The sequence below is a fragment of the Hyperolius riggenbachi genome, chromosome 7, assembly GCF_040937935.1.
Source record: "Hyperolius riggenbachi isolate aHypRig1 chromosome 7, aHypRig1.pri, whole genome shotgun sequence".
NCBI classification, from domain to species: Eukaryota; Metazoa; Chordata; class Amphibia; order Anura; family Hyperoliidae; genus Hyperolius; species Hyperolius riggenbachi.
In genome coordinates, this window is record NC_090652.1 from 112690819 (window position 1) to 112711662 (window position 20844).

Genomic DNA, 20844 nt, shown 5'->3' on the forward strand with positions numbered 1-20844 from the left:
CCTGGTGCTGTTTTGCAGGGGGGGACAGCAGAGGCCGGAGGGACTGGTGGCGGCAATAGAAGGACACAGAGGCATGTCATTGTGCACAGAACATGCCTCTATGTTCTATTATCTTTAGTAAAAACCGCCTCGGGTTCTCTTTAAGCAAGCAGTTATCTTAGCCTAAAGAGAAACTATAAAAGGTTTGTGATAGGTTCAAGGTAGTGGCGTACAGTTAGAAATAGCGTCACAGAAGTGGTAGAATTAATTGTATCAAGCTGCTGTTTGCAAACGCTGTCCATCTAATCTGACGGAGCTGGAGCTGTTTTGCAAAGAAGAATGGGCAAGGATTTCAGTCTCTAGATGTGCAAAGCTGGTAGAGACATACCCTAAAAGACTGGCAGCTGTAATTGCAGCAAAAGGTGGTTCTACAAAGTATTGACTCAGGGGGGCTGAATAATTATGCACACACCACTTTGCAGTTATTTATTTGTAAAAAATGTTTGGAATCATGTATGATTTTCGTTCCACTTCTCACGTGTACACCACTTTGTTTTGGTCTTACACGTGAAATTCCAATAAAATTGATTCATGTTTGTGGCAGTAATGTGACAAAGTGTGGAAAACTTCAAGGGGGCCGAATACTTTTGCAATCCACTGTATACATTACATACATACATACATACACACACTGCAGCGAGGCGGCAGATGCGGCGTGCTTGGCCGATTCTCAAGAGATTTCAATTTTTGATCGGTAATCAGCCTGCGGTTTATGGGAAGCCAACAATTCGATTAGAGAGAGATTGGTCTCTTGGTTAAATCTGCATATCATCGCTAGATGTATGGCCCCTTTAAGGTTACTGCATCATGAACCTGTTTTAGCATGTTTTGATCGCCACATAACTGTACCTTGGCTGAAGGGCATCCACAGAGTATAACAACATCATCTATTATATCAAGAATTTTCCTAAAGGTTGGGTCCTTGTAGTCAAAGCGTCTTCCAAATAAAATATTGAAGATTATATTGGGGGTAGGATTATAAAGCTCTTGCTTATGAAAAGGGTTACCTGAAAGACACAATTCAAAATGCATGTTTAATAGCAACTTGCACATTATGTACATATTGCAGGATGCGTTAATTGCAGTGCAATGTTTGCGCTTCGCAATTTTACTGGGGTATGGTGGTTCAACCCCTATGTTTCCTGAGTACCTCGGTAAATGGGAAGGAGACTTAAAGTGTACCTATGATGAAAGACATCTCAGGTACCATATTCACTTGAGGTTGCTCAGTCCCTCGCTGTCTCCTCGGGTGGCTTCTGTCCCCCGCAATGCGGACCGAAAGCCTGGCCGAGTTGTGCTTCATGTCCCATGCCTGGCCTATCCAGGCACGCCCCCCCCCACCCCTGTTGTGCTCTCACCCCTGAGAGCGTTCTGCGATTGCATAGTAGTACTGTGCAATGGCTGAATGCTCCCAGCCGCAGGAGCGTGACGGAGAGCGCGCCTGGCCGGACACCATGTGTGACTTGCCCAGGCTATCTAGCCGTACTGTGGGGGACAGGAGTCACCCAAAGAGACAGCGAGGGACTGAGTGGCCTCAAGAGGGCTTTAGAAAGCCCCAGGTAAGTATAGAACCTGAGATGTCTTTGATCTCAGGTTCACTTTAGGTATTACCTTTTTATTGTCAAAAAGGCAGATTATAGTTTTTTTTCCATAAGTAGACTAGTTCCTGCCAATAAGAAACAGGTTACAAGATACTCCATTGGTGCGGAATGCCCTGTGTGCTTTACAAAATCTCTTTGTATGCTTGGGGGGTATACTTTCTGAGTCAACGTGTATGCTCAAGACTGGAGGGCTTGCTCCTCACCTGCTGACCCTGCCTGGCACACCACTAGCTGACCCTAATAGGACTTAAGCATACAAGCTGATGCAGAAAGCAGACCTACCACCAGGAGCAACAAGACTATGTATCTGGGTAATGGAAGAGGCTACACAGGTTGCCACAGGAGTAATGAGCAAGGGAGCAAGATTGCAACTGCAGCTCTGGGCTTCCAATACCGCCGCAAATAACATACAATGAGTGACAAGACAAACAACGGACAGACAGACTGACTGACTGTTGCCCAGGGCGGTTGCCGCCTGAGCCTCTGGCTAAGTAACAAGACAGACAACAGAAAGACAGACAGAATACTTGCAAGACTAATCACTGCCCCATTAAGCATCCACACTGGCACGAACAAGACAAACAGGAAGGAGCATAACAAATAGCAACCACAGCCTATAGTTACGTCCCCAGAAACAAGGCTAGCAGGAATACTACCAGTCACCAACGTGGTGATGGCAGAATCCAAGCTATCAAGATAGTGGACTTCACTGACCCCCATGGGTGCAGCAAATGTACAGCAGGCATGAAAATACAGAGCAAGGCAATATACAATTTTACAATAACAACTTTCACAGCATGGACCCAACGACAACTATAGTAGCTGTACGCTATGTCGAGTGGAGTCTGAAATGGGAGGCAGACTTTTATGTGGACATCAGCCAATGGATGCAGGCATGCAAATTTCCACACAGCTGAGTGGCAATTACTCAATCCTGAGCTAGCTTGATTACAAGCTGCTAGCTGACTTTGAAAAAGGACTCTCATAACAAATACATGCAATATTATGCAACAACATGCATGTAGGAAATCCAGGGCTATCTGGCTGCAGTTCAGCTGCAGCAAGCAATAGGAGGAATCATGACAGCATCCTGAGCTGCTCTGAACTGCAGAGTGATTGCAAATGACAATGAGACTTATTGCGAATGCGCAACCCAATGCAAGCAGATAAGTCAGAACTGCCCGGTTGCAGTTCCACTGCAACCGACAAAACATGCTACAGGAGAGATCCTGACACTCTTCTGATTTATTTCTGCTGGAGGAGTAATGACTACTGGAGATGCACTTTAATTATTTATTTATTTTTGGTCTAAGGCTCTCTTTTTCCTCTAGCTCAAAAGAGCCCATGATTTAAAAAATATATAAATAAATAAAAAAAACTAATTTTGATTGGATCACAGGGCAGTTGTCCACTTTATCACAATTGAGCTCAGACTTATGCTTCATACACACTTGAGATAAAAGTCTTTGGAAAAGGCAAGATCACAGACCAATTTTACCCCCTTCCATGTAGTATGAGAGCCATACTCTACACAGTCTATTCTATGGAGCTGCACTCCCCATCAGATAAAATCTTTGCAAGATGCTGCACACAAAGATGCCCGTACACACTCAAAAGATCATTATCTGCAAAAGATCTGTTCCTGCAAAATATCCATTCCTGCAAAATGCATTCATAGTCTATGAGATCTGCAGATCATCATACACACTTGGTTTAACAGACTTCATCTGCATATCTGGCAATCATCTGCAGATCTGAAAATCCATCCTGGTGGATCTGATCTGCAGATGATCTGCAAATGATTGTCTGTTAAACCAAGTGTGTATGAGGATCTGCAGATATCATAGACTATGAATGCATTTTGCAGGAATGGATCTTTTGCAGGAACAGATCTTTTGCAGATAATAATCTTTTGAGTGTGTACAGGCATCTTTGTGTGCAGCATCTTGCAAAGATTTCTGTCTGATGGGGAGTGCAGCTCCATAGAATAGACTGTGTAGAGTATGGCTCTCATACTACATGGAAGGGGGTAAAATTGGTCTGTGATCTTGCCTTTTCCAAAGACTTTTATCTCAAGTGTGTATGAAGCATTAGGCTCAGAGAAGGAGGTGGCATTTTCATATTTATATTTGCATATTTATGTATGTTTTTTTATCTTTGCATATTAGAGTTTGAACTTGCATTTGTGGAGGCAACGATGAACTTTGTCCACAGGTACTGGTTTGTGGAAGTGTTCCTGGGTCTATGTAGTGAGGCCTCAAAGACTGCAATCTAATACTGGCTCTTGACCTTGTCTCTGGCACACAATTTTCTCGGAATTCTTGGAATCTCTTAGGAACTGATCCGACTGCACATGTTACAATTGGCTTTTGTGAATGGGGGAGTTGCAAAGGCATGGCACATGCCATATTGCTGTTCCCACTATTGTGATGCAATGTGTGCATACTGCATTTTTGTCATGATTGGGCATCCTTCCTATTAAATATAATTTGGGGTGCTCTCTGTGTTTTGCTGTGGGAAAAGGCCACATTTTTTTTTACTACAGATGTCATTCCCACATTCTCTGTAAATTTTATCTTGAGGAATGTCATTCTTAAACTGTTCCACTATTTGTCCACATTGGGCTCGATTCACTTTTCAAAGTAGGCATGCTACTGCTGTAGCAGGCACTACTAACTCATGCTCCCCCCAAAACTAACAGCCGCTCCAATTGTCCCACCCTGGACCCTATCAGGTCCAGTGACTTTGTAGGAAGAGATCCCCGCACTTTGATTGGCCCAATAGGCTGTCTGTCACTTGACAAGCAGCCTATAGGGCCACACAGCGAGGATCTCGTCCTACAAAGTGAATCAACCCCCAAGTCAGCTAGCTATTTGTACAAGCTGTTAGTCGGTATTTCTCCTGTCTGGCTCTCGGGGAAATTGCTGATGTTGCTGAAACCCAAGAGAGGCTGAAGACGTGTCTGACACTTGTCACGTGTCCCGCTGCCGGGAGCTGCATGCGCACTGTCCCAGTTTGAAACATATTGTATGGCTCTCACGGAATTACATTTTAAAATATGTGGCATTTATGGCTCTCTCATCCAAAAAGGTTCCTGCCTCCTGCGCTACACGGTGCGCGCGAAATGTCGCACCAGGTGCCCCTAAAACGTTGCACCGGATGTGCCCAAAACTTTGCGCCGTGTAACGTTTCGGGCACACCCGGTGCAACGTTTTGGGGGCACCCGGTGCGACGGATCAGTCGCACCTGGTGCGATATTGTGCGCGCACTGCGCAGCGCTAAACTTTGCACGCAAAACTTTGCACATCCTAAAGGGCTTTAGGCGTGCTAAGGGGCTTTTAGGTGTGCTAACTAAGTTAGCACCCTTTTGTGAATCAAGCCCATAGTGTTTCACAGAGTGGTGCGATCCTCTCCATGTTTACTTCAGACTCAGCCTTTGTTGGATGTGCTTTTTATACTTCATGTTACATACCTGTTGCCAATTAACCAAATTAGCTGTGAAATGTTTTACTAGGTTTTTTTCTTAAGGCCTTGTTCACATTGCATTCCGATCACGTTAGCATTCGCGTGGGTTTTTTTTGTGGAGGCAATTTTTTTTCGCGATTCCCAGCACTTGGGTGGCTGGTGCGTTTTTGTTAAAAGCACTTTTCTAAGCGCTTTTCCAAAGTGATTTTTTATTTACTCCCTGACACAAGTCAGTAAGTGAACTCTTTGACCTGGAAAAGAATAAATACAATGTATTTATTCTTAAAACTGCGAACGCACTCACTGGACAAAGCTATTTTGTGAGCGTTTTGCATTTTTCCTATACCTTGCATTGAGGCGGAATTGCCTCAAAAAAGGTACAGGCACTGCTTCGCTGAGCGGATTGGAAATGAACCGCTCAGATGTAAAATCTCTTGTAGGGAATTATCGCACAAGCGTTTTCAGGGCGATTTTAAAAATTGGCTGCACTTGAAAAAAAGGGCAAAAACACCCTTAGGACTCGTTTCCACTTGTGCGGCGTGCGTCTCGCAGACGCACGCCAGCACTGAGCGGGATCGCAGGCGAATCCCATCAGCCATGCCATGCACAGCTATGGGAATCGCAGCCTCCGCTGCGTATTCTGGGGGGTTCCGGCCTAATCGCTACCGCAAGCAATTCGGCCGGCGGCGCCATTCTACCCTATGGCAGAGGGAAACTCTGCGGATTCGCAGCGGAAACCGCAATAGTGGAAACGGGCCCTTAGTGTGAACGAGCTCTTAGGGCCCATTCACACCAGGGCGATTAGCGGGCTTTTTAACATTACAGTGATCTCACTGCCGCGACTGGCGTCGATTGGTAGCCAGAAAGTCTCCAGGTAAAAGTAGTCAGATATTTTTTTGTGTAAGTCATGTACTGTGCTCTCATGGGAAATGAAGTAAATAAACTGACTTCAGTTCCACTTTGAGGCCTTGTTCACATTATATCCGTTTTTGAAAAATTTTAAGCGCTTGTGCAATGATTCTCTATGAGAGAGTTCATATCTGAGCGATTTGTTTGCGGTCCGCTTTTCTAAGCGGTGCTTGAGCCATTTTTGAGGCGATTTGCCTCAGTGGAAGGTATAGGAAAAACGCCAAACGCTCACAAAATCACTTTGGCGTGAGCATGAGCGTTTTATAAAAAAAAATACATTGGGCTTGATTCACAAAGCAGTGCTAACCTACTTAGCACGTCTAAAGTCTTTAGGCGCGCTAACCAGGGTGCTAAGTAGGTTAGCACCGGATTTCTCAATCAGATCACGCGCAAAGTTTTGTGCGCAAAGTTTTACGCGCGCAAAGTCCTATGCGCGCGCTAAGTCCCATAGGCTTTAATGGGCACTTCGCGCGGAGCGCCCTGCGATCTGTGCAGTGTGCGCGTAAAGTTTTGTGCGTGAAAAGCTTGTTTAGACATGCTAAGGGGGTTTTCACAGGCGTGCTAACATTTAGCACCGCTTTGTGAATCAAGCCCATTGTATTTATTGTTTCCGGATTTTTTTCTCAGATCAAAAGACGGAAGCGCTTTGCAAAAGAGCTTACAAAAACGCCCACAAAAACGAGCGAACACGCAGAAAATCACCAGAAAACGCATTCAAAACACATGGAAAAAGAAGCCCACTACGGACGGACACGCATCCCGAACGCAATGGGAACAAGGCCTAAGTGCTTATTCACTAGTTCATAAAGATGTTTACAAGAAATTAGAGATATTTATAAAGTTTGATTTGAGAAGCCTGACCTTGAATTGACCCTCTGAATTGTTGCCGAATTCTGTACATGACTCACCCTTGAATGATGCAATTAACTCATTCAAGTAATGCAGCTCCTCAATAATTCTGTCTTCAATGGTTCGCTTTCCCATCCCAAGATCTCGTAGAATGGAGAGAGTGAATCTTCGAGTCATCTTCCATTTTTCCCCATTGCCGAAAATCACACCTATGAATGAAAATAATCAGATTTAGAAAGCAAATTTGCTTCATGCGTATGTGTTTGTGTATATTGGATCGCTGGACTGATACAATGCTCCAGATAAGGGTTTTTATTTTTTCCATATTAAATATTTAGTTAGACTTTCCATAATAAAAACTGATTAGTGATTCATAAGAAGTAGAGATCGACAGTGAGATGTTATTTTCCGCCTTAATACAACAGGCTTAATTCACTATGCTTCACACAGCGTAACAGCACGAGTTAGCTGCTGTTACGCGCGCTAGTGAATCAGAGGGCCTTAATTTAGTGTCCCTGCGTGCTACGCACACTGTTGGCAGCATATCATGTGTAATCGGGGAGCGGGCACTCCGCCCATGCTATGCTGCTGAATTGCAGCATAGCGAAACTTAGTAATTAACATCAGCTCCACTCCACCCACCCTGAGCACCAGCGGGTTCAGTCACATCACATGACCTGATACCCGCACTCTGATTGGCCCAATAGGTGGTCTGTCAGGGCATGTGAATCAGCTTTTCCCACTGTGTTGTAATCTATGCAATCCCTTTCTCTGATTATCTGGAGCTGAGCAGTTCCTATCCATATGCTTGTATTATACTGTATATGTGCTTTGCAAAAGACTGTATTTCTTTGCCATATTTCATGTACAAAGTTATGTGATCTCTGCTTTGTATTCTCTCATGTTTTTGCCTTTCTTGAAAATAAAAGAATCTTAAAAAAAAAAAAAAAACAGTGGTGAAACTTGCTTTTGGTGCAGTGGTGTAGCAATAGGAGATGCAGAGGTTTTGACTACACTGGGGCATTGGGGACTTTGGACAAGGCAGAGGGACCTACCAGGAGCTCTCCTTCAACCATTGTTTTACCTCTTCATTGGTGCTAGGCTGGTAATGATAATCTCTACATGTGCTTTGAATAATGGTAATCATTTACAAACTTTCATCCTTTCCTGCTTAAAGGGAACTAAGCACCCTGTCTTTCCCTGGAATTTCTCCTGGCCTGTAATAGCTATAGGAGCTGCCATGTACCCTTCTCCCCTTCTCATCTTTACAGAAGTTACAGATGCTAGTTGTCCCAATTACCCACTCCCCTCGGTTGATCAAAGGTATTGTTAACTTCTTGGTAATGTGTGCAGTCAAACAATTACTTAAAGCGGGATTGTCACCATAAAAATCAAATGTCAACAGCAACTTGTCTGAGTATATTAAGTGATAAAGATGCTAATCCTGCATTCAAAACTTTTTCTGCTGTTATGGTTTGGAGTTATCACATACTTTAGGAGCACTGGCCCCTTAATAGTCAGTGCCAAACAGTTGCATGCTGGGGGTTCTTTTTATTTATAATATATTCCTCCTCTTCCATTTATTACACTGCCTAGCTGCCTATCTGAAACACAATCCTCTGCTCACTTGTGTTTACAAGCAAGGCTGAGGTGACTCAGCGATTGGAGGAGAAAAGAAAAAAGTTAAGGGCAGAAATGACAACAGGATTTAGCCTCAAACTGTGGGCAAAAGACATGGTTCCCACCAGGAACAGAATTCTCTTAATTTACTATATGAAATTCACTGAAATCAAAATGTGGACAGTACAATACATATGTTATGTAATTAGATCAAGTATTTATCTACTTATATATATGTGTTTTTTTTCCCCTGGCATAGTATGGCTAATCCTAATGCTTTAAGTCCTTAGCTGCCTGAAAACCTCTGCATCAGTCTGAAGTAGGCAAATAAAACCTTTGCTAAGCATTAAATGTAAGAATAAAAGGTGAAATGGAAGTTTTTTTTTAATAATGAGACACATCGTTGGCTGTGCGATTGAGATGCCACGGGTGCTACAAATGGTGCTCGGTTCACTTTATCCTCGGCAGCTTTTGGTGCTTCAGTTGCTATGTACTGAGTGTTACTGCACACTTAGCTTTAGAAAATCCACCACTCTATCGATCGAGAGCCAATCGGACATGTCAGAAACAATCGATCGTGGGAAATTGCATCGTGTGTAGCCAGCATAAGGTAGCCCAATGAAAGACTCACACTAATAGCTCTTTACCAATGTCACTGTTCACAGTCTCTTTTTCTAATAAACAAATAGGGAAAGAGCTTATTTTACATACCATGGTTATTCTGATGGCTGTCAGAAATTGGTATAGCACCACGATCTCCAAAATCATAGTAGCCTTTAACCAGAGCCTCTTGATTGACGTCATATCCAACCAGAACTACGGCTTTACTTGAGCCGAGGTGAAACGTGAAGAATGGACCATATTTCTTTGCAAGCTGGAAGCCACATTTAGTGCAGTATTACTAAAGGATTTATTTACATTTAAAACAAAAACTAAGCAAAATGAATTACACAACAGAGTGGAGTGTCACAACAGGATTCTTGTGCAATGGAAGCCCATAGGATCATGTATATTATATGCTGGAAAAACGTTTTAAATTCATGGAGATTTGTCTCCCAGCTTAGAGGATTTACATGGTTGCTCTTTTTTAGTGTAAAAACCCTCAATGTCATTGCTACACAAGCCAGTTTATAACTTGATGCTAGTAAATGTTTTCTTTCAGGCTTACACATACAACATAACTTTTTAGGAAACGTGCTGGAAACCACGGCAACAGTATACAGTTTGTTTAGAAGGCGCTCTTCTCTTCTTTTTACTTGGATTTTAAGTCTGCATAAAGCAGGAAGTAAAACTTTTTTGAATCGCTTCAAACCATACCCACTTTGCTGGGTTAAAGACCCACTATCGTCACTTACTTTTTACCCATGTTGCTGTCACTTACAGTAGGTGGTAGAAACCTGACAGATGTGACTTTGGGCTAGTCTAGCCTATTTTACAGACCCCCGATACATTCTCTACCACACTGCCCAAACAGACAAAAACAGTGAATCTAGTGCTGTGTGTAAATATCATTGACCCTAAAGACCCTAGAGCATACATGTCAAACTCTGGCCCTCAGAGTCATCGAAATTTGTCCGTAAGTGGTTTCCCCACTTAACATTATGTTTTGCCCACTCTAGCACACCACGGAAGCTATATTGGAGGTGGAGCCCTAGATCACCGGGGCCGCCATGGGGGGAGAAAGGGAAAAAGCACTAGACACCAGAGAACTGTATAGGGGAGAGAGGAGATCACTAGATACCAGGGAACTGTTTAGAGGTGGGAGGAGGGGCCACTAGAAACAGGGAACTGCTTAGGAGTGGGACAGGAACCACTAGACACCAGAGAACTGTATAGGGGAGGGAGGAGGAATTAGACACCAAGGAACTGTATATGGGGGAACGTGGCCAGTAGACATTGATATTGGCTTGCAACTTGGTCCCAGTGTTCAATTTTGGCCCGCTTTGTATTTGCGTTTGACACCCCTTCTCTAGCATGTATTAGGTGTTTCTGTAAGACCATTGAGAATGCCCAATATTCAGTGTGTTCCTTTTCAAAGTATTGTCCCAATTGTCATTATTAATTTATTCAAATTAGGTTTGCTACAGTTTGGTTACAGTAACTGTAATAATGCATTTATTCCACAGGAAGATGGGACCCCACATATTTAGAGGGATGTTGAGTGTGCGTATGAATGGCTGGGAGTAATCACTCTCCTCTTACTAACACCGCCACTCATAAGCAGCTTTCCCAAGAAAAACAGCAGAACTATGTCAGTGGCCTAAGAAACACCATATCCATACAGAACATTTTTACTGAGGTTTTTTTTTTTTATTATTATTTGGGAAAGTGTGAGATGCACTAAAGTTGTGGTACAAGATACCTCACTATGCCTTCAAGGGTCTTGTGGAGGCCCCGATGATTCAGTGCTGTTTTGTTGGCACAAGGGAGCTTACACATTATTAGCCAATACATGATATGGTCCTATATCAAAACTTTCTGCCTTATCTATAAATATGTTTGCCTAACAGCTTGTTTCTATGGGGCCTATTTACAAATAAATAAGTGATTAACCGATTCCAGATTGGCACGTCTTTGTTGTTCACTTTTTAAAAATCTGATTTTGCCATTAAGATTGCTGTATTCACAAAGCAGTGGTTGGCTACTTATAGTGACCATCATTGCTTTGATCGCCTACCATAATTACCCTAAACTACTAATTTACAGCTTGATTCACTTTAATGGACTCTCAGAATATAGAAGACCTCCTTAAAGGACCACTATCGCCAAAAAGGTAAAATTTAAAATACATATAAACACAGTTAAGAAGCATTTTTCTTAAAGAGTAAAATGAGGCATAGATTATTTTCTCCTATATTGCTGTCACTTCACTTACAGTAAGTAATAGAAATCAGAACCGACAGGTTTCGGGCTAGCCCATCTCTTCTTGGGGGATTCTCAGCATGGCCTTTATTCTTCAGAAAGACACTCCCTGAAAAAGATTTATACGAAGATGCTGGCCAGCCTCCCTGCTCGCTGCACTCTATTTTGGCAGTTGGACGGAGCAACTGGCAATGCACTAAGTGCTTTTGAAAATAAAGAAAACCATGAGAACCCCCCATGAGTAGATAGGTTCCTCCAATTTCTGTCGGTTCTGTCAGATTTCTGCTACTTACTGTAAGTGACGGCAACATAGGAGAAATGTAATTTATGGCCCAATTTACTCTGGAAGAAATTTACTAATTGTGTGAATGTGTTTACATGTATTTTAAATTTTACGATTTTCATTGATAGTGGTCCTTTAAGTGAACTGCAGCCAAGTTGCTCCTGCATAGCATCTATGGTCTGTAATCTACTTCTGGTAGTAGCGTACATATGTGCGCATCACCGGTGAGTTGGATGCCGGGAGAGTTGAAAGACGGCTCTCCCAGCTGCCGCAAAACTCTCCTGTTGCATTAATACTATTCCCGGTCCGAGTTGTAGCAACTCGAAGGGAGATGTAATTCTGGGTCCAGCAAATGCCGAAGCCCCAAATTACCTTTACGCGCCCCGCACAGCATAACATTGCAGCTTTGAGGCGCCTGGTTTTGGCGCTCGGCGGTAATCTGCGTGCGCCGAAGCCACCTGTTTCGTGGTAGGGTTCTCTGCCTGGCAGAAGTTGTTTTGCTTGTGGGCTACAAAACTAACTGAAGCCCTGGCGTTGCAGCTGCGACTAGGCCACAGTTTGCTCCGAAGCTTCTCAAAGGTGCAGGGCAGTGGAGTTCCCTTCTACTCATCACCAGTTTTATAAACATGGTAATCAGCTCATCTCCAAAAAAGTGTTATTATTTCTCTAGATTAACCGATTGTCACCTTTATAATTAAGCTCCTATATGTATATTTAGAAGGCTGCACAACTGCACAAGATTTGTCAAAATGAATGATTCCAAATTCCTTTCCCATTGATATTTTGAGTATGTTCAGTTACAAACTTCATATAACCTGACTAAACGTGTGCACTTTTGCAAAGAGGTTAGGAAGAAAATTGTAGTGTCCGGGGGTTGCAAAGCTGAAAGACACCTATTCACACATACTCTGTGTTGCCAAAGGTGGCTGCACTACATATTGTTGATTTGAGGAGGGGTGAATTTGTGTACATATTTTGACTACCTTTGCAGGTACTCTGTGACCGATCCAGGACAAGGTTCTTCAGCACCCAAGGCTGAGACACCAAACTGCTCCCCTCCATCTCTTCCACCCCAGCCATCACACTTTGATTGCTATTAGACTAAGGTGTGCCCCAGGGCCCCCGACCTTCCCCACTCCCGAAACACCTTAACCTCTAGTTATCTGGCTTGCAGTCACAACCATGTATCCCCTCTTTTTATTTCCCTCTTCTTCAAACACAATAGGGGAATGATAGCTGAGTGAGTTGTGCTCCCCCTCCTACACTGCGTCCTTATGCTGGAGCCTCTCTCACCTCTGTCTCGGCCCGGCCCTGCTCTGTGATTTTAGTATTTGAATATGTAATCATTGCACAATTTGGAATAAAGCTTTGTACACTTTGAAAGCAGCGACAAGAGTTTCTGATCCTCTCTCCACAAGTATTGCAAAACTCATGTCCTTATCTCTGTAAGCATGCTAATCGGCTTCTGCAACCAGGGATACTGCTGTATACTGACAGCCTACATTAAGTGAGAGAGACACTGAGTCCCTGCACCTCACCTCTCTATTTCTAGGATCTAATCATCCCGAGGCTTCCCTCTACTGAGGTAAGTACCTACATTTTGCATTTTTTTCTCCTCGCAGGTTTAATTCAAATTTGCTGCTGGGGTTTGCTATTGGTCAGTACACTTTCCAATGGGATTCCGTAGAAACCAGCAATTGCATTTGGGGTGAAGAACTCATTTGGAGATATAATCATCCTAACAAGTTTTTTTGTGCCCTACTGGGTGAAAACTGCAATCATATCAGATGATGGTTGCATTGTCTGGTTTAGAACTTGCCAGCAATTAAAGTGGACACACACTCTTGCGCAGCACACAAGGAAAAGTCTTTATCCTGCATATCGTTGAGGAAGAAATTCACTGCTCTGTGCTCTGTGTTTGTTTAGCCCACATGTGTCGAACTCCAGGCCTGGAGGGCCAGATCCATGCCAGTGTTTAGGATGGACCTGAGAAAGAAAGGAATGTGTTCTACCTGATGGACCACACCTTTCCTGATTCAGACCCATCAATTAATTTGAGCTGTATCAAAAATGTGTGAGGATCTCGGCTTTCGTAGGACCGGTTTGACATCCCTGGTTTAGCCAGATCAAAGAGTCTAAAAAGTTATTATCAGCAGCTATGAACCGACTGCAGAGAAGCTCTGCCTGCTGTCTCCCCATACAGTAAACACTGACGCTTAATATTTTCAGTGCTCTCTGAAAAGTGAGACCAAGTTAAAACTAGTTATTTTAAGGATTTCCATAAATGTAATGAAGAATATTTTATTCCCATTCATTTTTCCCCACAAATAACAAGGGGCTTGATTCATCTTTAATGAGAGGAGCGTGAACTGCGGTAGTGCAGCGTAGTGTGCTCCGGTAACTTTTGCAAGCTCCTTGTAAGTAACGGCCGCTCCACTCGACCCGCTCCTGAGCCCCTTTGGGTCCAGTGGCTTTCTAGGACATGATCCCGGTGCTTTGATTGACCCAATAGGCTACCTCTCACTTGACAGGCAGCCGATTGGGTCAATCAACATGCGGGGACCACGTTCTATAAAGCCACTGGACCCGAAGGGGCTCAGGACATGACAAGAGCAGCGGCCGTTAGTGACAAGGAGCATGCGTAAGTTACCAGCGCAGGTTACGTTGCACTACTGCAGCATAGCGTGCGCTGAGCGTGCGCTCCTCTCATTAAGCTGCGCTGCTTTAGCCGTGCAGCTTGATGAATCAAGCCCGCGGTTATCATGACATGGCTAATCTTTTAGAACAGAGAAGAAAGTCTGAATTTAGTTACACTTTAAAACATAAAAAATAATATTTTTCTCATAATGTTTGTAATAGGAGGTGTAGAAGGGACATATCTTTAGACCAAACCTGTATGCTCTAAAGGGTGTCCCTCCTCTTAATCGCAGAGAACTGTGAAGAATGTATAGTGTTCCTATACTGCATATATAATTTTTAGGTAGACAGCTTAAGGATTGGAGAATATGTAGCAAGGATAGCTGCAGTCAGGATAGATTGCGTTTAGCATAACATTACAGTAGCTTGAAGCACAAACAAAGTTAGCACATATCCAGTGCAATAAATAGCATGAAAAAAGCTACAGATGCAGTTGCACTGCATGTGCTGCAAAAACCTGAAATTGTGAAAGGTTGCCAAAAGACAATCATGTATAAGCTGTGATGAAGCCAAAATTAACCATCGAAAAGCAGTGGTCTATAGCTTGAATGCTCCAGAGATCGAGGAGAGCTTTACTCCATAGGCAGTGCAAAAGTTGTGTGTGCAGTGGTAGAGCTGGCAAAAACCTGCCATGGGGAACGACTCATTATTTTGACCAGCATGTTATTCATCTATTTACATCTGTTATTTTTCCTTTGGCTGGTATTAGACCATCCCCACATGGAGGAGGCCTAACACAACCTGAATATACTTCATTGTTTTTGAAGTGCTAATCTGATCATTTTGACTGACTCAGAACGAGGCAGAAGATGCCTAGACTGGTTTCTGACTCCAATGTCTTAAAACTTGTTGGGTCATGTAGTTCAGACACTGTGTACATCAAGGTTCAAAATGACAAACTGGAAATTCCTCTAACTTCAGATTGCATTCAAAGAGAACCCAAGACGAAGTTTGGGTTCAGAAACACATATTTACATAAGGAAAGGGAAGCCTTTAGATCCTCCAGAGGCTTCCCATGCTGTCCTCTGGTCCTCCGCTGCTGCCTGGGACCTTCCAGCTGATTGTGGCCGTGCTCCTCTTCTGGCACGAGCGTTGCTGTTCTGCAGCTGCACACACACAGATGAGCCTGCGCAGTAGCAGAGAGCTGCTCTTACACAAGTGTCTCCAGTTTACTGCACAGACACAGCCATACTCGCGCAGGTGCAGTACGGCCACACTTGAGCTTAAAGAGGAGCACGGCCCAATCAGATTACCAACATGCCCTTGTTGGTAATCTTTGGAGGGTTTGTGAGTGGCAATGGGAGAGCGAAGGATGCTGTGGGAAGCCTCATTAGGAGGCTTCTTAGGTAGGATGCGATTTTGCACCTGAGCTTCAGCTAGGGTACACTTTAAGTGCAAGAAACATTTTAAGAATTACCTTCATGAAGGTGAAATCCTGCCTCTTGATGTCCAGAATATGCATGTTACCAATGAATGGCAGAGGAGTGGGTCCTGGGGGGAAGTTGTACTTCTTCTTCTTCTCCTTCAGGTTTATTAGGATTTTCATGCACATCATAACAAGAGTGCATATTAGGAAAATTGTCACTGACTCTGGAAAAATGGCCATGGTTGGTGACTTTGCCAAGGAACTGCAGAAAATCTGTCCTACCTCTGTAGTCCACACAATATAACGACCTGGTCCTTACTGTAAGATTTTTGTTTGACGTGTTGTGAAATATTTGGAATGTGAGTAAACAGAGATAACAAAGTAGTGACTCTTGATTGGCTGGCAAAGTATCATACTGGAGATAAAGGACATTTGGAATATTCCATAAATCAAACGTTATCGTGTTTTAGAAGACTTAATGCTAATGAGCACAAATTTATAAAGCATGCTTACTAACCTTACATGTGCATGTTCATGTGTGTAATTATCTGCTATCTACATTATAATGGTTATCTGTATTGTTGTACCAACATTTATTTTGTATTACTACATTGCAGATCATGGAAGTAATTATCTGCTATCTCCATTACAATGGTTGTGTGGTTGCAATCACTGTATTGTTGTACCAACATTTATTACTGCATGGCAGATTCATTTGTAATTAAAAAAAATGATCGATTTTAGCCAATGTTATTTATTTTTACATTACACAAAGGCATCAGCTCTCTAATAAAAAAAAAATCCAATCTTTATTTGTGAAAAATGGACATACGGACAATCAGCAATTCAGCAGCAACAGCTCACGCATATCGGAGTGACAGATGTCTCCTTAGCCATAGCTGGAGTATAGTGTGTTCCATACAGGTATATAGGGCAGGTGAGCCCCAACCCGGGGAGGTGCCCCACCTGCTCTTAAAGTAACAGATACATAACTAGACAATATAAAGTATAACATCTGTTCCCTAAATAGGCACACTAACATATGATAAAAAGTGGAGGGAGGGGGAGAAAAAAGGAGGGAGGGAAAGGTGAGGGAGGAAGATGGAGAAAAGGGGGAGGATTACATGTGTAGTGTTTCATCCAGCTGCTCCAGAGCTTTCTAAACTTGTTCAGTCTATTTCTATTTTGTATATACTCCCTTAAAGGACAACTGAAATGAGAAGACTATGGAGGCTGCCATGTTTATTTCCTTTTAAACAATATCAGTTACCTGGCATCCTGGCTGGTCTGTTTGGCTGCGGTAGTGTCTGAATAACACCAAAAACAAGCATGCAACTAATCTTGTCAGATCTGACAATAATGTCAGAAACACCTGATCTGCTGCATGCTTGTTCAGGGTCTATAGCTGAAAGTATTGGAGGCAGAGGGTCAGCAGGGCTGCCAGGCAACTGGTATTGCTTAAAAGGAAATAAACATGGCAGCCTCCATATCCCTCTCGCTTCGGTTCTCCTTTAATAAAACATAGGTCTCTATGTACATTGTCTATGCACCCCTTGTCAGGAACCGGCCCCGCGGCAAGTCTACAGATATGGTTCCCAACTGCGGGTTTGACCAAATCAAGCGGGGAGCAGCGTTATTCAAGCTAAAACAAGGCTGTGACCCCTCAGAACACTTCTCACTGCCACCACTAGCTGCCGCTATACACTTCCACTCTGCTGTGGAGTAATCTGCACGCAATCCACATTTTCGTATTTGGGTCAGCTTTGCGCTTTAGGCCGATTACGAGAACGCCACACACACACAGTACAATCGTACAGTAGCAAGACACAATCAGGCACTGAACTTTGTAACGCAAGTTACACTGCAGTCTCTTCTAGGCTATGAACGTTAGCTTAGTACAGCAGAAGTCAAACTTATTAAATAACGATTTAATATTCCAGAAGAAGGTGGAACAATGCAGAAAATAATATATACAAAAGATTACAAAACAAACTAAAAAGTTACAAAGATAAAAGTTACAACGATACACACAAGGATATTTGCATAAAAATAAAACAGTAATCAAAACGTTACCAACTTGAAGGTCTAAACGTTGTTTGCGGGAGAACGCAGCTTCTGATCAGACCAGGATAGCCCTAGCGTTTGCTATCTCCACAGAGCTACGAGTTGTGACTATCCTAGGCCACTTATATAGTCCCGAGTGTGGCCCCGGGGGCATTTAATGTTCAGCCCCAGAACTAATGCGATCTCCCTGATGGTCCAGCTGGTCATTTCCTTTCTGGGATATGCAAACTTCAAAGCTTTCCTGTGTTAGTTTTTGATCTTTCAGAGATTTCAAATACTTCACACACTTCCCCTCTTCAAGATGGCGCTGGCAGACGATTCCAACGAGTCGTCTTGCCAAAGCCTACACTGACGGCCGGGCCTGGGGGGGTAACTCCTTAGCATTCTCATGAGGGTTCCTCACCTGGCAGTTAGCTCCAAGCTACACGGCTGGAAAACTAGACAAGGTGGCTGCAATGCGTTGTTGCCCCTGGCAACCTGACGTAACCAACTATGGGAATGATGGTCCGTGACGACCGTGAATTTGCGACCATAGAGACAGTGCTGCAGCTGGGGAAGGGTTCCGACCGTCACTACACACAATTTCTCTATAGTGGCAGGAGCTAATCTCTCTGTCCCTTTGAGGAACGATTATCTGCCGGTCTGCCTCCTCCATTTCGGACAGCTCCGAGGGAATAACTTCCTAGAACCCTCTCAGCCCGCCCCTCCCAGCTGGTGACCTGCTGGCCAGACCCCTGAGCTCTTCCAGGCTGCTGTCAAATCGAACAGCCCCAGGGAGCTCAGTGTTGCCTGTCACACATTCCAGGAAGGCTGCAGACGGAGAGGCCCTCAGGGCCCGATTCGGAAGTGGATGTTGCTGACCCAGCAACATTGGCCACTTCAGTGGACAGTCCCTCTGCTGTAGACCCGCTAGCGTTGCTGGTTACCACTGCAGGGGAGGGAGTGTCCGCATCACCCCTATTATTGCTCATACATTTGATCTCAAAACCATCTGAAGGGGAAAGATCTAGCCTGGTGCCATTAGCCCCTTCAGTGGGCCGTTCATCTGCTGCAGCCTAGCGAACACTGATGGTTACTCCTGCAGCTGACAGAGTGTCCACATGACACACAGCATTGGGTAGTACATCACATATGACATCAGCATTATCTGCCTTACACATATTGACATTTAGAACATCACATACAACATCAAAATTATCTGCAGCATTACACACCTTGCTACTCAGCACTTCACAAGTAGCATCAATAGTTCCTGCATCGATTACCTCGATAGTCCGCGTGTCATAAATGACATCATCAGTTTCTGCATTTTCTGAATCAACAGGTCCCACTCCAGGCCTGGGCACTGGAGACTCACTAGGGCTGGCTCCTAGTATACAGTCCGTAGCCCCGGGAGGCCCACCAGCACCCTCCACTTGCACAGAGTCGTCAAATGGTACCTTGCAAGAGTCCTGAACTTTTGCTGGGGAGGCGGGCTCCACGGGGGTTGGATTAGGCTCATACCGGGCTACTAACTATTCCAGGTCAGTACCCAGCAAAACGTTGGTGGGGATTTTGTCAGTTACCCCAACTTCTTTCATTCCGCTGCCCCCAATCCAGGTGGACCAAGGCGGTGGGTATGGCTGGGGTTACACCCCCAACTCCTTTGACAGCAATCTTTTCCCAGGTATGTACTGCTCCAGGTTCACAAGCTGGGGTGTATGAGAGTCACTTCTGCTCCAGCATCTCTCAGCCCAGAGGCAACTGTACCCCCAACCGTGACAAGGTGCAGATTCTCTGCATAGCTAGTGGCATTCCTGGTAGCACACAAAACAGCTTGGACTTCACTGGGGTATGAGGCCTCACTGGATTTTGGGGCCTTCCTCTTCCTCTCGGGGCAAGTCATGCTGATATGACCCACCCTGTCACATACAAAGCATTTCCAGGTGTCAGTGGTTGGTGGCTTGAATCCAGGAGACAGAGGTGCTTGCCTCCTCTGGGTGATGGGTGAAGCAGGTTTAACGATCTGTTCTCCCTTCTAGCTGGGCGTAGTAGTCCTCCGGGACTCAGGTGATCGATGGGCTGTGTAGGAATCCGCAATTTCAGCAGCCTCATCCACGGTCTTTGGCTCTTGATCCAGCACCAACAGCCAGACGTCAACAGGACAAGTGTGGAGGAACTGGTCTTTTATCACCCCTGGTTACACTCTGGTAAATAGTGTTCAGCCAGTCAAACTTGAGTCATAACATCTGCTTTGAACAGTCATCGTGGACCAATATTAGAGAAATAGAGGGACGGCTCAATAGCCAAGGAAGAAACATTTTTAGTATGGGAATACTAATGACAGTTTCCAAATACCACTCATTACAGGTCTCCTTTAATCACAGCTATTTCTATGTATAGGAAAACTATGCAATTCCCAAGGCCGGTTCTAGACTTTTTGCTGCCTGTGGCAAACCTGCGAGGATGAGCCCCCCCCCCGATTTGGAATGATCGCACCTGACAATTTACTCGGCTTTATTTAATGTTCTCACATGACATGCTGCAGCTCAACACAATAGCATACTGGCTGGCTGTGAGTCTGTGACAAACAAACTGCTGTTTACCCTCAGCCACTCCATTCCTACTCAGGAAGGTACACACAGTACAAAAATCCTGAAATCTCTGCACCTGATGAGAGAACCGGCCCTGGCACTGCCCACCGAAGAGAAACCACACAACATTGCCAAGCACACTGTTCTTTATGGTATTATTATACACTAGCTGACCTAAGTCCGATTAAAAACGGGCTCTAGGTCTTTCACTGCTGCCCACCTGCCATGCGCGTACACCCGTCGCGCGACCTGTCCGCTCACTCGGCTGCCTTCTGCCCGATCCTGCTTCCTGTCCCAACAGCTGTGTCAGTGCAGGATGTGCGCAGTAGGCCAAAAGCACTGACACAGGGACCGGGCGCTCCCTCTGTCAGCAGCACTCTCCCCCTGATCTGCCTAACACAGACTGCAAAATGGCTTCTGTGCTTACTTTCTGATAGGTGGGGGGAGAGGGGGGCGGTCCAGGTGGGAGGGATAGCTGTTTGGCTGCCATGTGTCTGCTGACTCTGGAGCTTAGGG

The 20844-nt window shown here is 44.4% G+C and overlaps 2 protein-coding genes across 5 annotated transcripts in view; one reads left to right on the forward strand and one right to left on the reverse strand.

Annotated features, from left to right (window-relative positions):
- Positions 1 to 15990, reverse strand: part of LOC137524539 (cytochrome P450 2W1-like) — a 42529-nt gene extending 26539 nt beyond the window's left edge. Inside the window, exons 1-4 of the mRNA XM_068244526.1 lie at positions 15743 to 15990; positions 9195 to 9357; positions 6923 to 7072; positions 889 to 1046 (exon numbers count right to left, since the gene is read on the reverse strand). Coding sequence (XP_068100627.1) covers positions 889 to 1046; positions 6923 to 7072; positions 9195 to 9357; positions 15743 to 15931 — 660 coding nt within the window. The 5' untranslated portion in view covers positions 15932 to 15990. The remainder of the gene's footprint in view (positions 1 to 888; positions 1047 to 6922; positions 7073 to 9194; positions 9358 to 15742) is intronic.
- Positions 13024 to 20844, forward strand: part of LOC137524540 (uncharacterized) — a 226400-nt gene continuing 218579 nt past the window's right edge. For all 4 annotated transcript variants that reach the window (XR_011022724.1, XR_011022725.1, XR_011022723.1 and 1 more), the window contains exon 1: positions 13024 to 13213. The gene's annotated coding sequence lies outside the window, so the exon portion shown is untranslated. The remainder of the gene's footprint in view (positions 13214 to 20844) is intronic.